The 14447-nt window shown below is 37.7% G+C and overlaps 1 protein-coding gene across 2 annotated transcripts in view; it reads left to right on the top strand.

Moving 5' to 3' along the window:
* The window catches only part of VPS13C (vacuolar protein sorting 13 homolog C), a 73338-nt gene that overhangs the window by 45850 nt on the left and 13041 nt on the right, over nt 1-14447 (top strand). For both annotated transcript variants that reach the window (XM_017737374.1, XM_017737368.1), the window contains exons 55-75: nt 471-735; nt 1545-1702; nt 2134-2255; nt 2500-2794; nt 4129-4518; nt 5193-5297; nt 5840-6004; nt 6348-6476; nt 7055-7188; nt 7456-7582; nt 8487-8722; nt 9045-9195; nt 9999-10139; nt 11170-11251; nt 11341-11410; nt 11843-11954; nt 12276-12389; nt 12848-12984; nt 13259-13340; nt 13554-13667; nt 13928-14003. In XM_017737374.1, the coding sequence (XP_017592863.1) occupies nt 471-735; nt 1545-1702; nt 2134-2255; nt 2500-2794; nt 4129-4518; nt 5193-5297; nt 5840-6004; nt 6348-6476; nt 7055-7188; nt 7456-7582; nt 8487-8722; nt 9045-9195; nt 9999-10139; nt 11170-11251; nt 11341-11410; nt 11843-11954; nt 12276-12389; nt 12848-12984; nt 13259-13340; nt 13554-13667; nt 13928-14003 (3205 nt within the window). The remainder of the gene's footprint in view (nt 1-470; nt 736-1544; nt 1703-2133; nt 2256-2499; nt 2795-4128; nt 4519-5192; nt 5298-5839; nt 6005-6347; nt 6477-7054; nt 7189-7455; nt 7583-8486; nt 8723-9044; nt 9196-9998; nt 10140-11169; nt 11252-11340; nt 11411-11842; nt 11955-12275; nt 12390-12847; nt 12985-13258; nt 13341-13553; nt 13668-13927; nt 14004-14447) is intronic.

Raw genomic sequence — 14447 nt, forward strand, 5'->3', positions numbered from 1 at the left:
GACTTGCCAAATAATTTTTTTAATTCTAAATGAACAGCAATTCTCTAAGTACTTGCTTACACTGGAAGTCTGTATTGGCAGTCAGTTACCATGGCTTCTGTTTTACCAAGCAAAGGTTAAAAGCACAAATCGTGATTGAATTTGGAGCTTGCACGTGTTCCACGTCCCTGTGACTTCTATGTCCCAGATCTTATGTTTCTCTTACAACCTAAGATTTGGAAAAATTCGCTGTGAGGAGCATGAATGCTTATTGTAGCATCAACATTTGCTGCAAATCACAGAATAAAATTAAATTCTCTGGAAGTAACCTTTACCTGCCTGAAATACTACTGTACAAAGCACAGATCTTGCTATGTATAATTTTCCCCCCTCTTTAAAATGTAGTCGCTAGGAACTGTCTTTTAAAGCCTTTATAGGTTTGTTATTGTGGCTGTTTATGTATGACATACTGTATCTGTTGTTATTTACAGGCGTTTTCAGAAGCGACTGCATCCACCTTTGACTATTCCTTTAAAGAGACAGCACCTTTTATAGTGAAAAATGCCCTGGGTGTTTCTCTCAAAGTGCTCCCTAGCTCCAATTTTCGGATAGTGGGTTCAGTTGGAAAAGAAAACATGAACGAAATAGAAACTGGTCAGAGCATGGAACTGGAGTACTCTGTTTTTGAAGCACCACAGCGAGGAAGGTTGTCTGCATTGCACCGACAGGAAAGCTCTGTCTTCTCTTTAAATTTAGGTATTCTGCTAAGGAGCACTGTTTGTTATGGCAGGCTGTGCATGGGAAGATGGGGTCAAATTCAATGTGATAGAAATTCAGGTCAAGTACGCTGTGTTGGAATTACCTTTGAATATTGATGCCAATTAAAAAAACACTACAAAACAGGTACTGGGTGTCTTAAAAATATGGAAAATTCCTCTGCTCCAGTTTTTCAAAAAGTGAAAAGACCAATATTTTTTTCTACCCCTTGGGAGAACTGGAAGACATTCTAGTGGAGTCATTGATAGACCATCTTAGAGGCTCCTGTGACATTGGCTTGTGTGTTCCAGCTCCTCTTAAACAGGATTTCCATTTCTCCTATCACTACTTTTATTTGGCTTTCGGTAGTTACCCAGCTACTTGAGACCAGTTATGATGTTCCTGTGTTTTTAGCTTTGCCAGCTAATACTCCTAAGAAAACAGGTTACAATAGCTACCGATATGTAATCATCTGAGTTTTTCCCCTTTCCATCACATCCCATATGAAGGTACTTGGCCATGATACTTGTTCTCTGTTCATTAACTCAGCCAACAAATACCTTTGATAACTACTTGGGGTATTTCCCATGCTGTCTATAAATCATAATCTAAAGTTACGGAGTTGAGGAGCATTTGGACCCTAAAGCTTTCCTTCAGCGGTACTCAAGTACCGTTTAAGGTGCTTTTGCCAGAGGGTACTTTGGTCCTGGTTGTTGCTGAGTTTCGAGAAGCTTAAGTACTGCTCAAACAGGAAATGGTAATAGGATTTGTGTTGCTGGTAAAGACTTTTGTCTGTTTTTATGGATCAGAACTTCAGGGATATACAGAGGCGCTCAGCATTCCCGTGGCCAAGCCAGGTCGCCGCCTGTACAACGTCAGAGACGCTGCTGATCACTGGGACTCCATCATGGTGCAGATCGATGCTACAGAGGGAAATAAGGTCATCACTGTGCGCTCCCCTCTGCAGGTAAAAACCCAACCACAGAAACCAAACCCCTGAAAGCAGTGCTCTTCCATGAGGCATCTTCCTTTTCTTCCTTAATGCATTTTTTTGAGGTCATACTTTTCCAAAACACTACTTAAAGGCCAATTACTAAGTATTTTGCTCTATTTGTTACATGAATTTTCCTTTGGTTTTCCCTTTTCTATTTGGCTTTCTAATATCCTCAGCACTGGGGATACTTTTTATGTGACTTGACATTTTAAGTGTGTTTTTCAATTCATGGGACTTAAATGGAGTTTTCTCATATACCTGTGTATTAAGACAGCTCAAGTCTATTTTCTAGAGGAATTTGGTTAAATCTACTAAGGTTGGTTTTCCTTGTTGTTATTGTTACTTTTTCTTTTAGAAATTTGTACCATAGAAACTTAATGAAAAATTATGCATTTTGATTCTAGATCAAGAACCATTTCTCAATTCCATTTGTGATCTATAAACTGGCTAAAGGCTCCAAGTTGCTGGAGCCAATTGGCATATCCAAGCCAGAAGAAGAGTTTCATGTTCCTTTGCATTCATACAGGTACGTTTTCCCTGCTCTGTAGGGCCAGTCTCCGTGACACTGATGCACAAACACAGCATTAGTGTGGAAATCTTAATTTGCACGTGGAAGTCTTCCAGACTGGGCTAAAACTCCAAAACGCTGTCTTTGTTAAGTAATGAGTGTGCTGCAAAAGCATTTCAGAATGTTAACCATGACCTTAAAATGGATGAAGTTAGGTGTCAGTGCAAAGCCATTGTGTACAATTCTTGCTGTTTTCCTACAGGTGCCATCTGTATGTTCAACCAACAGGAATTTTCGAGGGTCAGTTCAAGGAGTCTACAACTTACATTGCCTGGAGGGAGGAGCTACACAGGAGCAACGAAGTCAAGTGCCTGTTACAGTGCCCAGCTACTGAGACCAGTTTCTTGCCTCTAATAATCAGCTCAACAGCTGTACCTGATGAACTAAATTTTATTTCAAGTTCTGGAGAGGAGTTGGATCCTGCCTACATTATCCACTTTTACCCTACACTGACTGTGAAGAATCTTCTACCATACTCCTTGAGATATTTACTTGAGGTAAGTTACTTTATGGTTTTATTTGTAAATCCTTTACTTGATTTTAAGTAAGAACATATTTACTTAGAAGTGGAGGTGAATGTAGTGTGGAAGATACTGAATGCTGGGTTTTGTATTTTCTTTTGTAAATGACTGAGGCAGATAATTGATTCTGGATGTTCTGGAGATTGTTTTTAATTTGTGTGTACCTGGCCAGCTTTGCCTTGCTCCTTAAACAAGAATCATGTACTGGATTAGTCTTTTTCTTTTACATTCTTCTGAGATTCTGTTTGTATTTTGCAAGCTCTCTTTAGCTTCACAAGAAGAGGTATAAGGAAAAGCATCTGTAATTTCTAGAACTTTTTTTTTCTATTTAGAAAGTTCTCTCCATTCTGACAGTGATTCTTTACTGATTACTATTGTGAGGTCTCCCTTGCACAAATTGGAAGAATCTCTGAAGGTGCTTTGAAGACCATTTTCCTGTCCATTCAGTATTTTCAGTATCTAGTATTTCTTCATGAAAGCTGAGTGATTTTACTAAATACAAGAGGTGGGAGCATTTAGAACCACCATCCTAGTTTGTTCTGTTTTGTCCTACTTGCATAACTGGCTGTAGCATTCATTTAGATCTTTTTCAGTTCTATCCAACATCCCAGTAGCACTACTCCCAGTTTTCCATATCTCCATTGTACTTCAGTACCTGGCATAACAGAATGTAGAACAGAGGGCCATTGCCTTGACTGAGGAGCTAGAAACCAGTAATTCAAACCTATTTCTGAAGCCACTGTACCTGTAGAAGGGTTTATGCTTATTGTCTTCACATCCCTGGGCTGATCAAGCCTGGCCACTATTCCATATGGTAAAATATACTGTTTATCAGTAAAAATTAGTAGTATTGTTAGATGCTACTGCCTGAACAAAGTTGTGTTACCAAATAGTATGGCAGAACTGGCGGGTTTGTGCCTTGGGGGTTCTTAAGTGTGAAAAATCCTGGCTGTACATCTGTCCAGTGCGGTGTTACACCCAGTGTTGTAAGAATATGAATAAGAACGCATTGCCAAAATCCATTGGAAATCATGGAGGAGAGAAGGAGGGTGTGGAAACAGGGGATATGTTAGAACTAGTTTGCTTTCCTGAAATTCAGAATTTAAGCAGTCTTTACTGCCCTGCAAGTGAAGTGCAGTTATCTCAAATTATTCACAGGATCAATCTCAAATGAAAGTGATTGGAGATTCGGACATGGATTACTGAGCTATCTGAAATGTACATCCTACAAGAGAATAAAATGCTCGTTCTTGAACACCTATATTTTATGTATTGAAAACTTAGTCTGCCTTGTCTAATTTTGTTAGCAGGGAACAGCAGAAGCCCGTGACTTAACTGAAGGGAGTGCTGCTGATGTTTTTAACTCAAGAATCAATGGCGAAATAATGGAGCTTGTGTTGTTAAAATATCAAGGCAAAGACTGGCATGGGCATCTTAAAATTTGTGATGGGATGTCTGAATTTTTTCCTGTGCGCTTCACATCTCATTCTGCCTCAGAGATGACAGTGGATGTTTACATCCATACGAGGCGGATCGGGAGCCGTATGGTCTTGTCCGTGTTCAGTCCCTACTGGATTATCAACAAGACTTCCCGTGTTCTCCAGTACCGAGCTGAAGATACTCATGTGAAGCATCCAGCAGACTACAGAGATATTGTTTTGTTTTCATTTAAAAAGAAAAATATCTTTAGTAAGAATAAGGTATGCTTACTTTAGATGGTGGTTTCAGGCCATGCGCTGAGGGGGAAAACACACACATATTTTATAGAAGGGATATTTTTACTTAGTTTTTAAGTCTAAAGGCTTCAATTTGCTGCTTTCTTTGGTTCTTGGACATTTAAAATGCACACTGTAAATAGTCTGTTTTGTGTTAAACACATTTGTTTCAATTTTGGTATGATGTGATGTTTACATGGTCAAGTGAAGAGTACTGCAGTAAAAGTTTTTTTGGAAGTAGCCCTTCATTCCTTTTAAGTAACTTTTTTTACCTAAAAATAGTTGAAGAAACGGTTGAAAAAACAGTGTTAATTTGATTATTTCCTCCCATCTCTTCAAGTTTGTGAGGCACCACAAAGCTGTGGGCTTTTTTTCCCATCTGTGTGTGTGCTGTCATGCGCATGAGTCAATGAGGACTACCCTGCTTTGATGCCTTTTACTGTAGCATCTTTCCCAGAACTCAAACACAGACTAATGAATCAGAATATGAATAGTGATACTACATTCTTAGGTTATCCTAATTTATGGAAAGTATTAGAAGCACTGAAGCATTGTCTTTACATTGCTGTATGTGATATAAGTGCACTTCATAATGCATGAACTACAGAATGAAAATCAATTTACTCATTACTTTGCATGTTGTTGGTTTTTGTGTGTAGATCCAGCTCTGTATTTCAACTAGCACTTGGTCCAGTAGCTTTTCCCTTGATACTGTAGGAAGCTATGGATGTGTCAGGTGTTCAGCTAATAACATGGACTATCTGGTAAGATCTGTTTCTGTGATTTGTGAAGCTCTCTGGGTTCTTTTGGCTTGACTTCTTTTCTACAAATGTATAGTACTCAGCTGTTTGTAAACACAGTGGTGAACATGCATAGTGGAGATAATTGCTCACAACTGTTTGCAAGTGTTTAGATCTGCACTCCTTATCCAAGACTACATTTCCACAACTAAGCACAGTAAAGATATGTGGGGAGTTGTGTTTTCATGTACTCTTTAACAATTTTCTGAAAATAAGGGTCATTTTAGGTTGTCTTGGTTTACTCTAGAGGGATTTCTGGTGGATTTTCCCCGCAAAAGCTACAGCTGCAAAATGCTACTGCTAAGCCTGTCACTTTGCTCTTGTGTTAGTTGTGTTGCATAATCTGCTGATTTTACTGCATATTTGGTGCTTTTACTTCAGGTGGTCAGGAGTATTGTGTGTTAGGCTTTGTAATTACACTGATGTTGGCTTTTCTATTTGTTCCATCCTGGCTTTTCTTCTAAGCTTGTTGTTGATCATTTGCTCAAATTCTCCTTGTTCAACAGGTAGGAGTTAGCATCAAAATGAGCAGTTTCAACCTTACCAGGATCGTTACCTTCACTCCGTTCTACACAATAGCAAACAAATCTTCTCTGGAACTTGAAGTTGGAGAAATTGGTCCTAATGGTTCTCTTCCAACTAATAAATGGAATTATATCTCGGCTTCAGAGGTAATGTTTCATGTTTTTTGCTTTTGATGTCATTGTAGACAAACAGCTGCTCTCTAGGCATCACTCAAGGGAAGAGCAGTACTCTTATGGAAGCTGTCTCTTCTGGTGGCATGACATGGATATTTCACATCCCAAGGGAACTTGAACAGCACAGGTTGCATATGTTGGTAGATTAATCAAGTCCTTCAGTTTAGGTAACTTTGTAGATATAGATAGGTTAATCAGGAGATACTTAGGTAAGAACTAAGGCATGTGAAATAGTCACAACAAGCCTGTTTGTTTTACTGCTGGGTTACTATATTAAACATATATGAAATGTTAAAGTGTACTTCTTGTCTTACAGTGTCTTCCATTCTGGCCTGAAAACTCATCAGGTGAACTTTGTGTAAGAGTAGTTGGCTATGAAAGCTCATCCAAACCATTCCTGTTTAAAGTCCAGGATAATGGTACTCTGCTGAAACTGGAAGAATTGGTGAGATTGACTTTGTATGGTCTGTTTTTAATACTCCATTTTAGCCCCATGGTAGCTTGACGCACTGAAATCATCAAGATGAAAACCTTGTGCCTTAAGGTGTGGGTACACTGCACTTCGTTTAGTTCTGTTGCGTTAAAAGGGTTCTGAATCAAGTTTGCAGTGGTGTTAATGTTTTCTGTGTAGTCAAGTTGATTTACTTGTGACAAGCTTAGAGGGGAACTGAACAGCCCTACTGCTGTTAAGTTACAGCGGTATACTGCACCTCTGACATCTGGGCTTTTTGCAGAGGGTATGTCTTGGGTGCCTTCAGTTTGTTTAAGTAGGCAACAAAAAATGCATTATATTTTAGGATTTCTTATAAGCTCTTACATGTTGGAGACACAGTTCATGGCTAAATTAATTTATGACTCAAATGAAAAACCTTGTAATTTCAGACCTCACCCTAGCCTAGCATTAGGGAATGTGTTTATAAATGTACCATGTTCAGACAAGTCTTTGGAGATAATACTTATTATAGTTCTAACTTGAATAAATGCATAGAGCAAATATTGGGCTTTGTCTGTCTTCCTCTCCAGAATGGGGGTTTGCTGGTAGATGTGAATGTCTTGGAGCATTCTACTGTGATAAGTTTCACAGATTACCACCAGGGGGCTGCCCCAGCTCTGATTGTTAACCACACCCCATGGGACTCTGTCAGATACAAACAGAGGTATGTGAAAGAAACAATTCTTCACTGGTTGTTTAACCAGGGGATATCCTGGTTAAATATCACCAAGACACCTATCACGGGGATATCACCAAGAGCTGATGAACCTACAGCTGGACTTGTCTGGGGTGAATAGTTTAAGCCCTTCATGCCTCACCCTTGGAGGTTGGAGGGGGTGGAGTATTTAGCACTGGGATTTGTTTGCACCACTTCTGTCAGTGCCTTTAACCAGTGGATGCTGTTATTTTCTCCTTTTCTTTTAACCTGCAGTGGATTACAAGAGGAAATGGAGTTGAAACCAAGGCAAGTTTGCCTCTTTGCCTGGACAGATCCAACCAAACCAAGAAAATTGTCTTGGGGCTACTCCCAAAGTTTTGGTGAACATGACCTACTCAAGGTAAATTTCATAAGGGGAGAAGTAAATGCTGAACTAATTTAGGACTATTCCAAGATTAAAACTATCTGAGAGAAAGTGTCCTTAGTAACTTTGCATCTGTCTCATCCTGTAGGAGACTTTTTAGCTACAGTCAAGCAGCAAGATTTTTGATGTTTAGATTAAATAAAGTCCAGTGTGTTTGTCTCTAATTAGCTGCCCACTTGCACCTTACACTAAAATGAATTCTTCAGAGATGGCTTGGTTTTTCCGTTGAGTAGCACAGAGTTAACAAAACTTTAAAAATTTAGTAGCTAAAAGAAGGGGCAGGAAAGCAAGCTTGACAGAACCAATTACACTGTGCTTTACTGTATAAGCCCTTTCTTGGGTCAAATTTTTCATGTTTAAAAATGATTTTAGTTTGAAACCAATTTCCTTACCATGTAATTATGGTTACATCCATGATTCTCTGGGGCTTTTGGGAAAAGGGCTTTAATTATCTCAATTTTGCCTTACAGATTAAAAAATAAGGAGTATCTGTTTTAGAAGAGCACAGATCTTAATAATTGTCTGGTTTTACTGTTTCATGGTATATGATTAATTGCTTTCTTCTGTCATCACGTAAGATTCCAAGCCTTTTGCTTTGCTCTGAAGGCCTTTTTTCCCCTCATGATTTCCAATATTATTCTAAACCACAAATATTGCTGGAATGTTTCGTTTACAAAAGGGGGAAAAAAAATATCCCAACCTCCAAAATTTTTAGTGTTAGGATATAAGGTTCAACCAAGTCAGCACTTGGTGCAGTGAACTGAACAAACAGAAAAAAATACTGAATTCTGGTTTGTGTGTGTCTATAAACTTGCTTATAAACATAGAGCAACATCAGGGATTTTCTCATGTAGTATACTTTCTTTTTCCCCTCGTACAGGATGACTGTGGCCAGTTCCCTTACAATGCAAATACTCAAATTCACTGGGTGTCTTTCCTGGATGGACGCCAGCGAGTGCTGCTTTTCACAGATGATGTGGCATTGGTTTCTAAAGCACGACAAGCAGAGGAGCTGGAGCAACCTGATCAAGAAATAAACTTGTCAATCCATAGTCTTGGACTTTCTCTAGTTAACAATGAAAATAAAAAAGAAATCTCTTATATCGGAATTACTAGGTACTGCACATGGAAGTGTAAATATTCCTTTGAATAATCAAAATTTGATAGCATATTACAATTTCAGTAATAGAGTGGAAGGGGACATGTTTCAAGTTATATTAAGAGAAACCTTTTTAATTAAAATTAAGTTTTGATTTACTCCTATTGTGGAATTAGAACCAATAGGATTTAACTGTCTCCTTTTTTAGGTTATATTAAAAAAAGACATAATAGGTTTTTTTGAGCCTGAGAAATTAGAAAAAATATATTTTATATGGTTTGCATACACAGGAAAGGTATAGGTACTCTGAAATTATTAATTTTGTTATTTGTCTTGTAGTTCTGATGTTGTTTGGGAACGGAAACCAAGGCAAAAATGGAAACCATTTAATCAAAAGCAAATAAACCTATTGGAGCAAGCATATCAAAAGTATCTCTCCAAGACTGCTTTCCAGGGTCCTGGTTGGCACAAACTGGACAGCAATACTGAGGTATGTATTGAGTTTCAGTGTTTAAGTGTTTGCAGAACATGTGCAACAGTTAAAACAGGTTTCTGTTTTGCTAAGCTGGGGTAGATGCTGTGTGAAGAGAAACAGAAACAAGAGGCAAGATTTTTATTTAAATAGTTACACATTTTACACAGTAGAATGTTTTTGTCTTGTGGGGATACTGAGGCAGTACTGAGGTATTATCCAGACTTGTATTGTGAAGTGAGAATTTCAAAGAATTTTTCTTTTGTGTGGTAGAAAAGGTTGCTTGGTGTCTGCATGTTAGTTGTGAACCTGTATTTGCTTTATATACCCTAAATTCTTCGCAGGAATTTTGGTTTTATCTTCTTAGTAAGGTGCAGTTCCCATTACTTGATACAGTAAAGGAGTCGGCAGTGTTGAAGGACTCTTGACATGAATCCACTTTCCTGAGCTTGTTACATTAATTATACATACCTGTATGCCATGCATAAACAGTGTATTCAAATGGCTAAGTCCAATACAGCCATTTTATAGTACCATAGTCAGGCTTGTTTCTTGTATCATCCTTTCATTTGAAAAGCATATATATACCCTCAGCTCTTTGAATACTTGAGGTTTGACCATTGCAGTAGTTATCGGACTAACTTGTGATTTTTGCTACTTACCATGCAGATAATTAGATAGAGAAGTTCAGTAGCCTTGTGATCTGATAATGAAATAAAGAAAAACACAGCATTTATTTGCTAGTCTGTTAACTAGCAATGTAACATTCTATTGTTTCCCAAATTAAACTGTACCTTAGCTCTGCTTTCTTTTATCTGCAGGTGAATTTTAGCAAGTTTCCAATGGAAATGCGTCTCCCAGTCAGATGCAGCATCCGCCGTAACTTCCTGTCAGGAATTCAGGTTGAATTCAAACAGTCACCGCACCAAAGAAGCTTACGGGCTCAGTTGTACTGGCTGCAGGTACCAGCCCTCCACTGGTTTAGAAACTAAATAGACATGTAAAGGCTTTGATTTTATTCATTTATGTGGAGAAGTATCTCCAAATCTTATGCATGTGGTGCTCTACTCACTGCATCAGAGTAGCAGGGGTGCTGTGATGGAAAAGTACTGCACAAATGTCATCCCAGGATTTTGCAATAGTATGGAAAAAATTCCAAAAAACTGTGGGCTAATGTCAAGTAGGGTGCTATGATGGAGAGTTTATTTCTAAAGAGCTATGTTTTGCTGTTTCAAAACAAAGACCTCAACCATTTTCAAAATTTGTTTACTATAGTTTTTATACCGAAGTGTAACATTATTCTACAGAGTATATCTAGAGGTTTAGAGGCTTTTAGTACAAAAACTAATGGGAAGTAGAGAAGAGACATTGAAATATGCTGAAATAGCATGCAATAATGTATCTACATGTAATATGAACACTGAATTAATGTGGAAGTCTTGCAGCAGATCAGCATAGTCCAGTCAGTACTAATAGTGTTGCTAAATTTGCCAGTAGAGCACTTTAGCTGGTCCTAGTGAGAAGCGTTCAGTGCTGGAGGGAAATAATGTTGAGTCATCATCACTGCCATCTTCATCTCCATTTTCTCCCTTCACTGAGGACCCTGGTGCTTTTTCTGACCAGCTGGTGGGGAAGTTTGCTCTTTCCTTTTATCTTTCATTTAGTTTTTACTTTTGCCTGAAGGTAGTTTTCACTATACAGTCAACGTATGCCATCAGCTGCACGCCTTGTAAGTGAGTCTTTGTGGGTGTGAACCTCTCTAAGCATCCCTTGTGAAGTACTTGCAACTGTCTGACCTTTTATAACTAAATGAGTAACATGCCATGATGATTTCAGAGTAATCATTTCGCTCTTTCCTCCTTCCACCCAAATAAGTAGGACGTTCTTCTTGAGCACAATTTACAAACAAGTTTCTCAAGCCTTCTAAAATGGGAATTGTGTTTGATTTTCATGTCACTAAAATATTCCTGTAATTATGCAATAATTTTTTAGGTTGATAATCAATTACCAGGATCAATGTTTCCTGTTGTATTTCACCCTGTAGCTCCTCCCAAGTCGATTGCTTTGGATTCAGGTAGGAAAAGGCCTATAGTAATATCAGATTTATTCAGCCTTGAAACTAGGAGCTTGGCAACTTATTTTTAAGTGTTTTTTTCTCTTTAGAGCCAAAACCCTTCATTGACATCAGCATCATCACTAGATTCAATGAATACAGCCAAGTCCTGCAATTCAAGTGAGTGTAACAGTGTATTGTAATTTGATTTTAGAGATGTAATATATTTTAGAAGGGAACTTTAGAAAAAAGGTTGTTCTCCTATCCAAACAACTCTTAACTTTGGATTGAGTTTTTAAATGTCTCCAGTGAAAAACCATTGTTCCAAAAGGAATTTACTGTTAGAAAATAAGGAAGTCCCCAGACGAAGGGACTGTTATGCACATTCCTTTGTAATCAGAATTATTTCCTTCTTGTACTACAGTATCAGAGTTGTGTCTGTTTGCTGTACAGAGCTGGCCAGTAAGCATTTCTAACTATAAACTGACAGTTGATATTGTGGACTGTAAATCTTAATATGTGACATTGCATAGGAAGACTTCACTTGTGTAGAGTAAGCATGTAATATTTAAGTTAAATTTATAAAAGTCTACACTGTTTTTCACATTTTAGGTACTTCATGGTTCTTATCCAGGAAATGGCACTGAAAATTGATCAAGGATTTTTAGGAGCACTTAGTGAACTTTTCACTCCGTCTACAGACCCAGAAGCTGAAAGACGAAGGGTAATGTATGAGAGAAACCGATTTTTGCTGGAATGGGACCTTAAATGATTGAGGAATGTAGGTGAATATCAATATAACATAAAATGGAAAAATCACCCAGAAGTTTTGTGTATGTTGTGGATTGGTTGTTTTTTTTCTTTAATCCTTGGATTCATTAGTACACTCCTGTTTAAGTAGTTAACTGTACTTGACTATGACTATTTTCTCTACTGTTTATTTATATATCTATAAAAACATATTTAGATACAATATGATTAAGTGTATTAGATATAGGTGGGTGAGATTAACTTCTTTTTTTTTTTTTTTTAATGATGATACCAGTCTAAATTAATTCAGCAAGATGTGGATGCACTTAACACTGAGCTAATGGAGTCTTCCCTAACAGACCTGTCAATGCTCAGCTTCTTTGAACATTTCCATATTTCTCCAATTAAGGTATGCAGTAGAGAGGTTATTGGTTAATCAAACATCCAATTAGTTCATTACAGTAAATACATCCCTAGTGGGGATTTTACATTCTCTAGAGTTTAATACTTTGTTGGAAAACTTCCTTTGTTGCCCACGAGTACAAATAGACCTTTAACCATAACTAAGTGGGAAGAATCAATGGGTATAATAATGCTGAAAGCAAGATAAAATACAGGCCTGAAGGTATCCAAGTAATGTATCATAACTTGTATTAAAATACACTTTCATGGGATTACCATCATGTCTCTCTTGAAGCAGTTAGGTTTTTTTGGAGCAAGGGAAGAAAAATCATCAGTAGTAGAAATTACAGCTTTCTTCCACTTTCACCACTGATTTTTTTGCATGTGCACCATGCAACCTGTCTGCTCTGGTTTGGCTTTTCTTTGGTCTTGATTTGTCTTCTTTTACTAATTCTGCCTTGACAGTTGCATTTGAGTTTGTCTCTGGCTTCTGGTGGAGAAGCATCAGATAAGGGGGAAGAAATGATAGCCATCCATTCTCTGAATTTGCTGTTGAAAAGTATTGGAGCTACTCTAACAGACGTGGATGATCTTATTTTCAAGTAAGTGAATAAAATTGGCTGGGGTCGTTTGGTTTTTTTGTTTAATTCTTTGACTAAAGCTTTTGTACACTTAATAATTGGATCCATGGTAAACTTTGCTGACTGACTCTAGTATAAGTTTATACAGCCTTAGGGGAAGGGGAGGAATGGAGGGAAGATGGGGTTTGGGATCCTTTTTAAGGCAATAGGTCTTCAGGATTATCTGAAGGAAAGCAGAGAAGTATTTGAATGAGGAAGGGTATCTTTAACTAATGTATAATTACTTGTCTTTCAGACTTGCTTTCTTTGAAATTAAATACCAGTTCTACAAGAGGGATCAACTGAGGATGAGAGTTGTTAGACATTATAGTGAACAAGTAAGCTTATTTAGTCAAGCCTTTGTGTAAAATTTTGAGTATGTACCTTAAAGAAGATTTTATTTTTCTTCACCAAATACTTAGTTGGGTACTCTAATACCTTACTTGGGTAGTAAATTAAAAAATGTACCAGCCTTGGTTTCTGATGTGTGTGACAGCAGCTTGTAACACTGCTTTTGTTTTTTGCCTTTTTTCTTCCCTCTCATCATTTAGTTCCTGAAACAGATGTATGTTCTTGTACTTGGATTAGATGTTCTTGGAAATCCATTTGGTTTAATCAGAGGTTTGTCTGAGGGAGTCGAAGCTTTCTTCTATGAGCCGTTCCAGGTATGACTTCCTTTAATTGTGATTTTTAACTGTGTCTTTATAGAAGGCTGATTGCATGTACTGGTAGGATTATAGTTTTGGTGTCACTGTACTCCACACCCTGAACAGGCAGGCAGCAGTCATTTTTTAATGTGAGCTTCAAAGAAGTAACCTATTCGAATGGCCTTACATGCATCGGTGTAAAGGAATTGCTAGCTTTTCTTGAAACAGATGCATCAATTGCATAGTTTTCTGCTATTCATAATAAACTTCATTTTCAGGGTGCTGTTCAAGGACCTGAAGAATTTGCTGAAGGCTTTGTAATTGGTGTTAGAAGTCTTCTTGGGCACACAGTGGGTATGTGTCATACTGTTCTTCTTTTGGTAAATTCCCACGTTATTTTCTATTTTTCTAAATACCACGAGTATTTAAGGTTGTCATACTGTTGTCAGTATTTGTGATGCAGATCATTCATACATAATTTACCTGAGTCCATTTAAATGGCTGTTTGTAGATTGAGCAACCAAAGTGAGAAACATTGCATATATAACTTAATTAGTAACATGCTCTGGATAAATAAAAAGCATAACTTCAATAGTCCAGAGAAGCCTGAGAAATGTTCTGTTACAATGACCTTAGATTTTTTTTTTAGCTATGTCTTAACAGTAATTAGAGAAAGCACTCTTTCATCCAGTGTAGTATATAACATGTAGTGAAGTGATGCAGGTGTTCCCTATTGCTGTTTCTATGGGTATCAGACCAGGTTCTGGAGTCTTCTCATGGACAACGTGTGGTATTGCT

The sequence above is a fragment of the Corvus brachyrhynchos genome, unplaced genomic scaffold (assembly GCF_000691975.1).
Source record: "Corvus brachyrhynchos isolate BGI_N302 unplaced genomic scaffold, ASM69197v1 scaffold200, whole genome shotgun sequence".
NCBI classification, from domain to species: Eukaryota; Metazoa; Chordata; class Aves; order Passeriformes; family Corvidae; genus Corvus; species Corvus brachyrhynchos.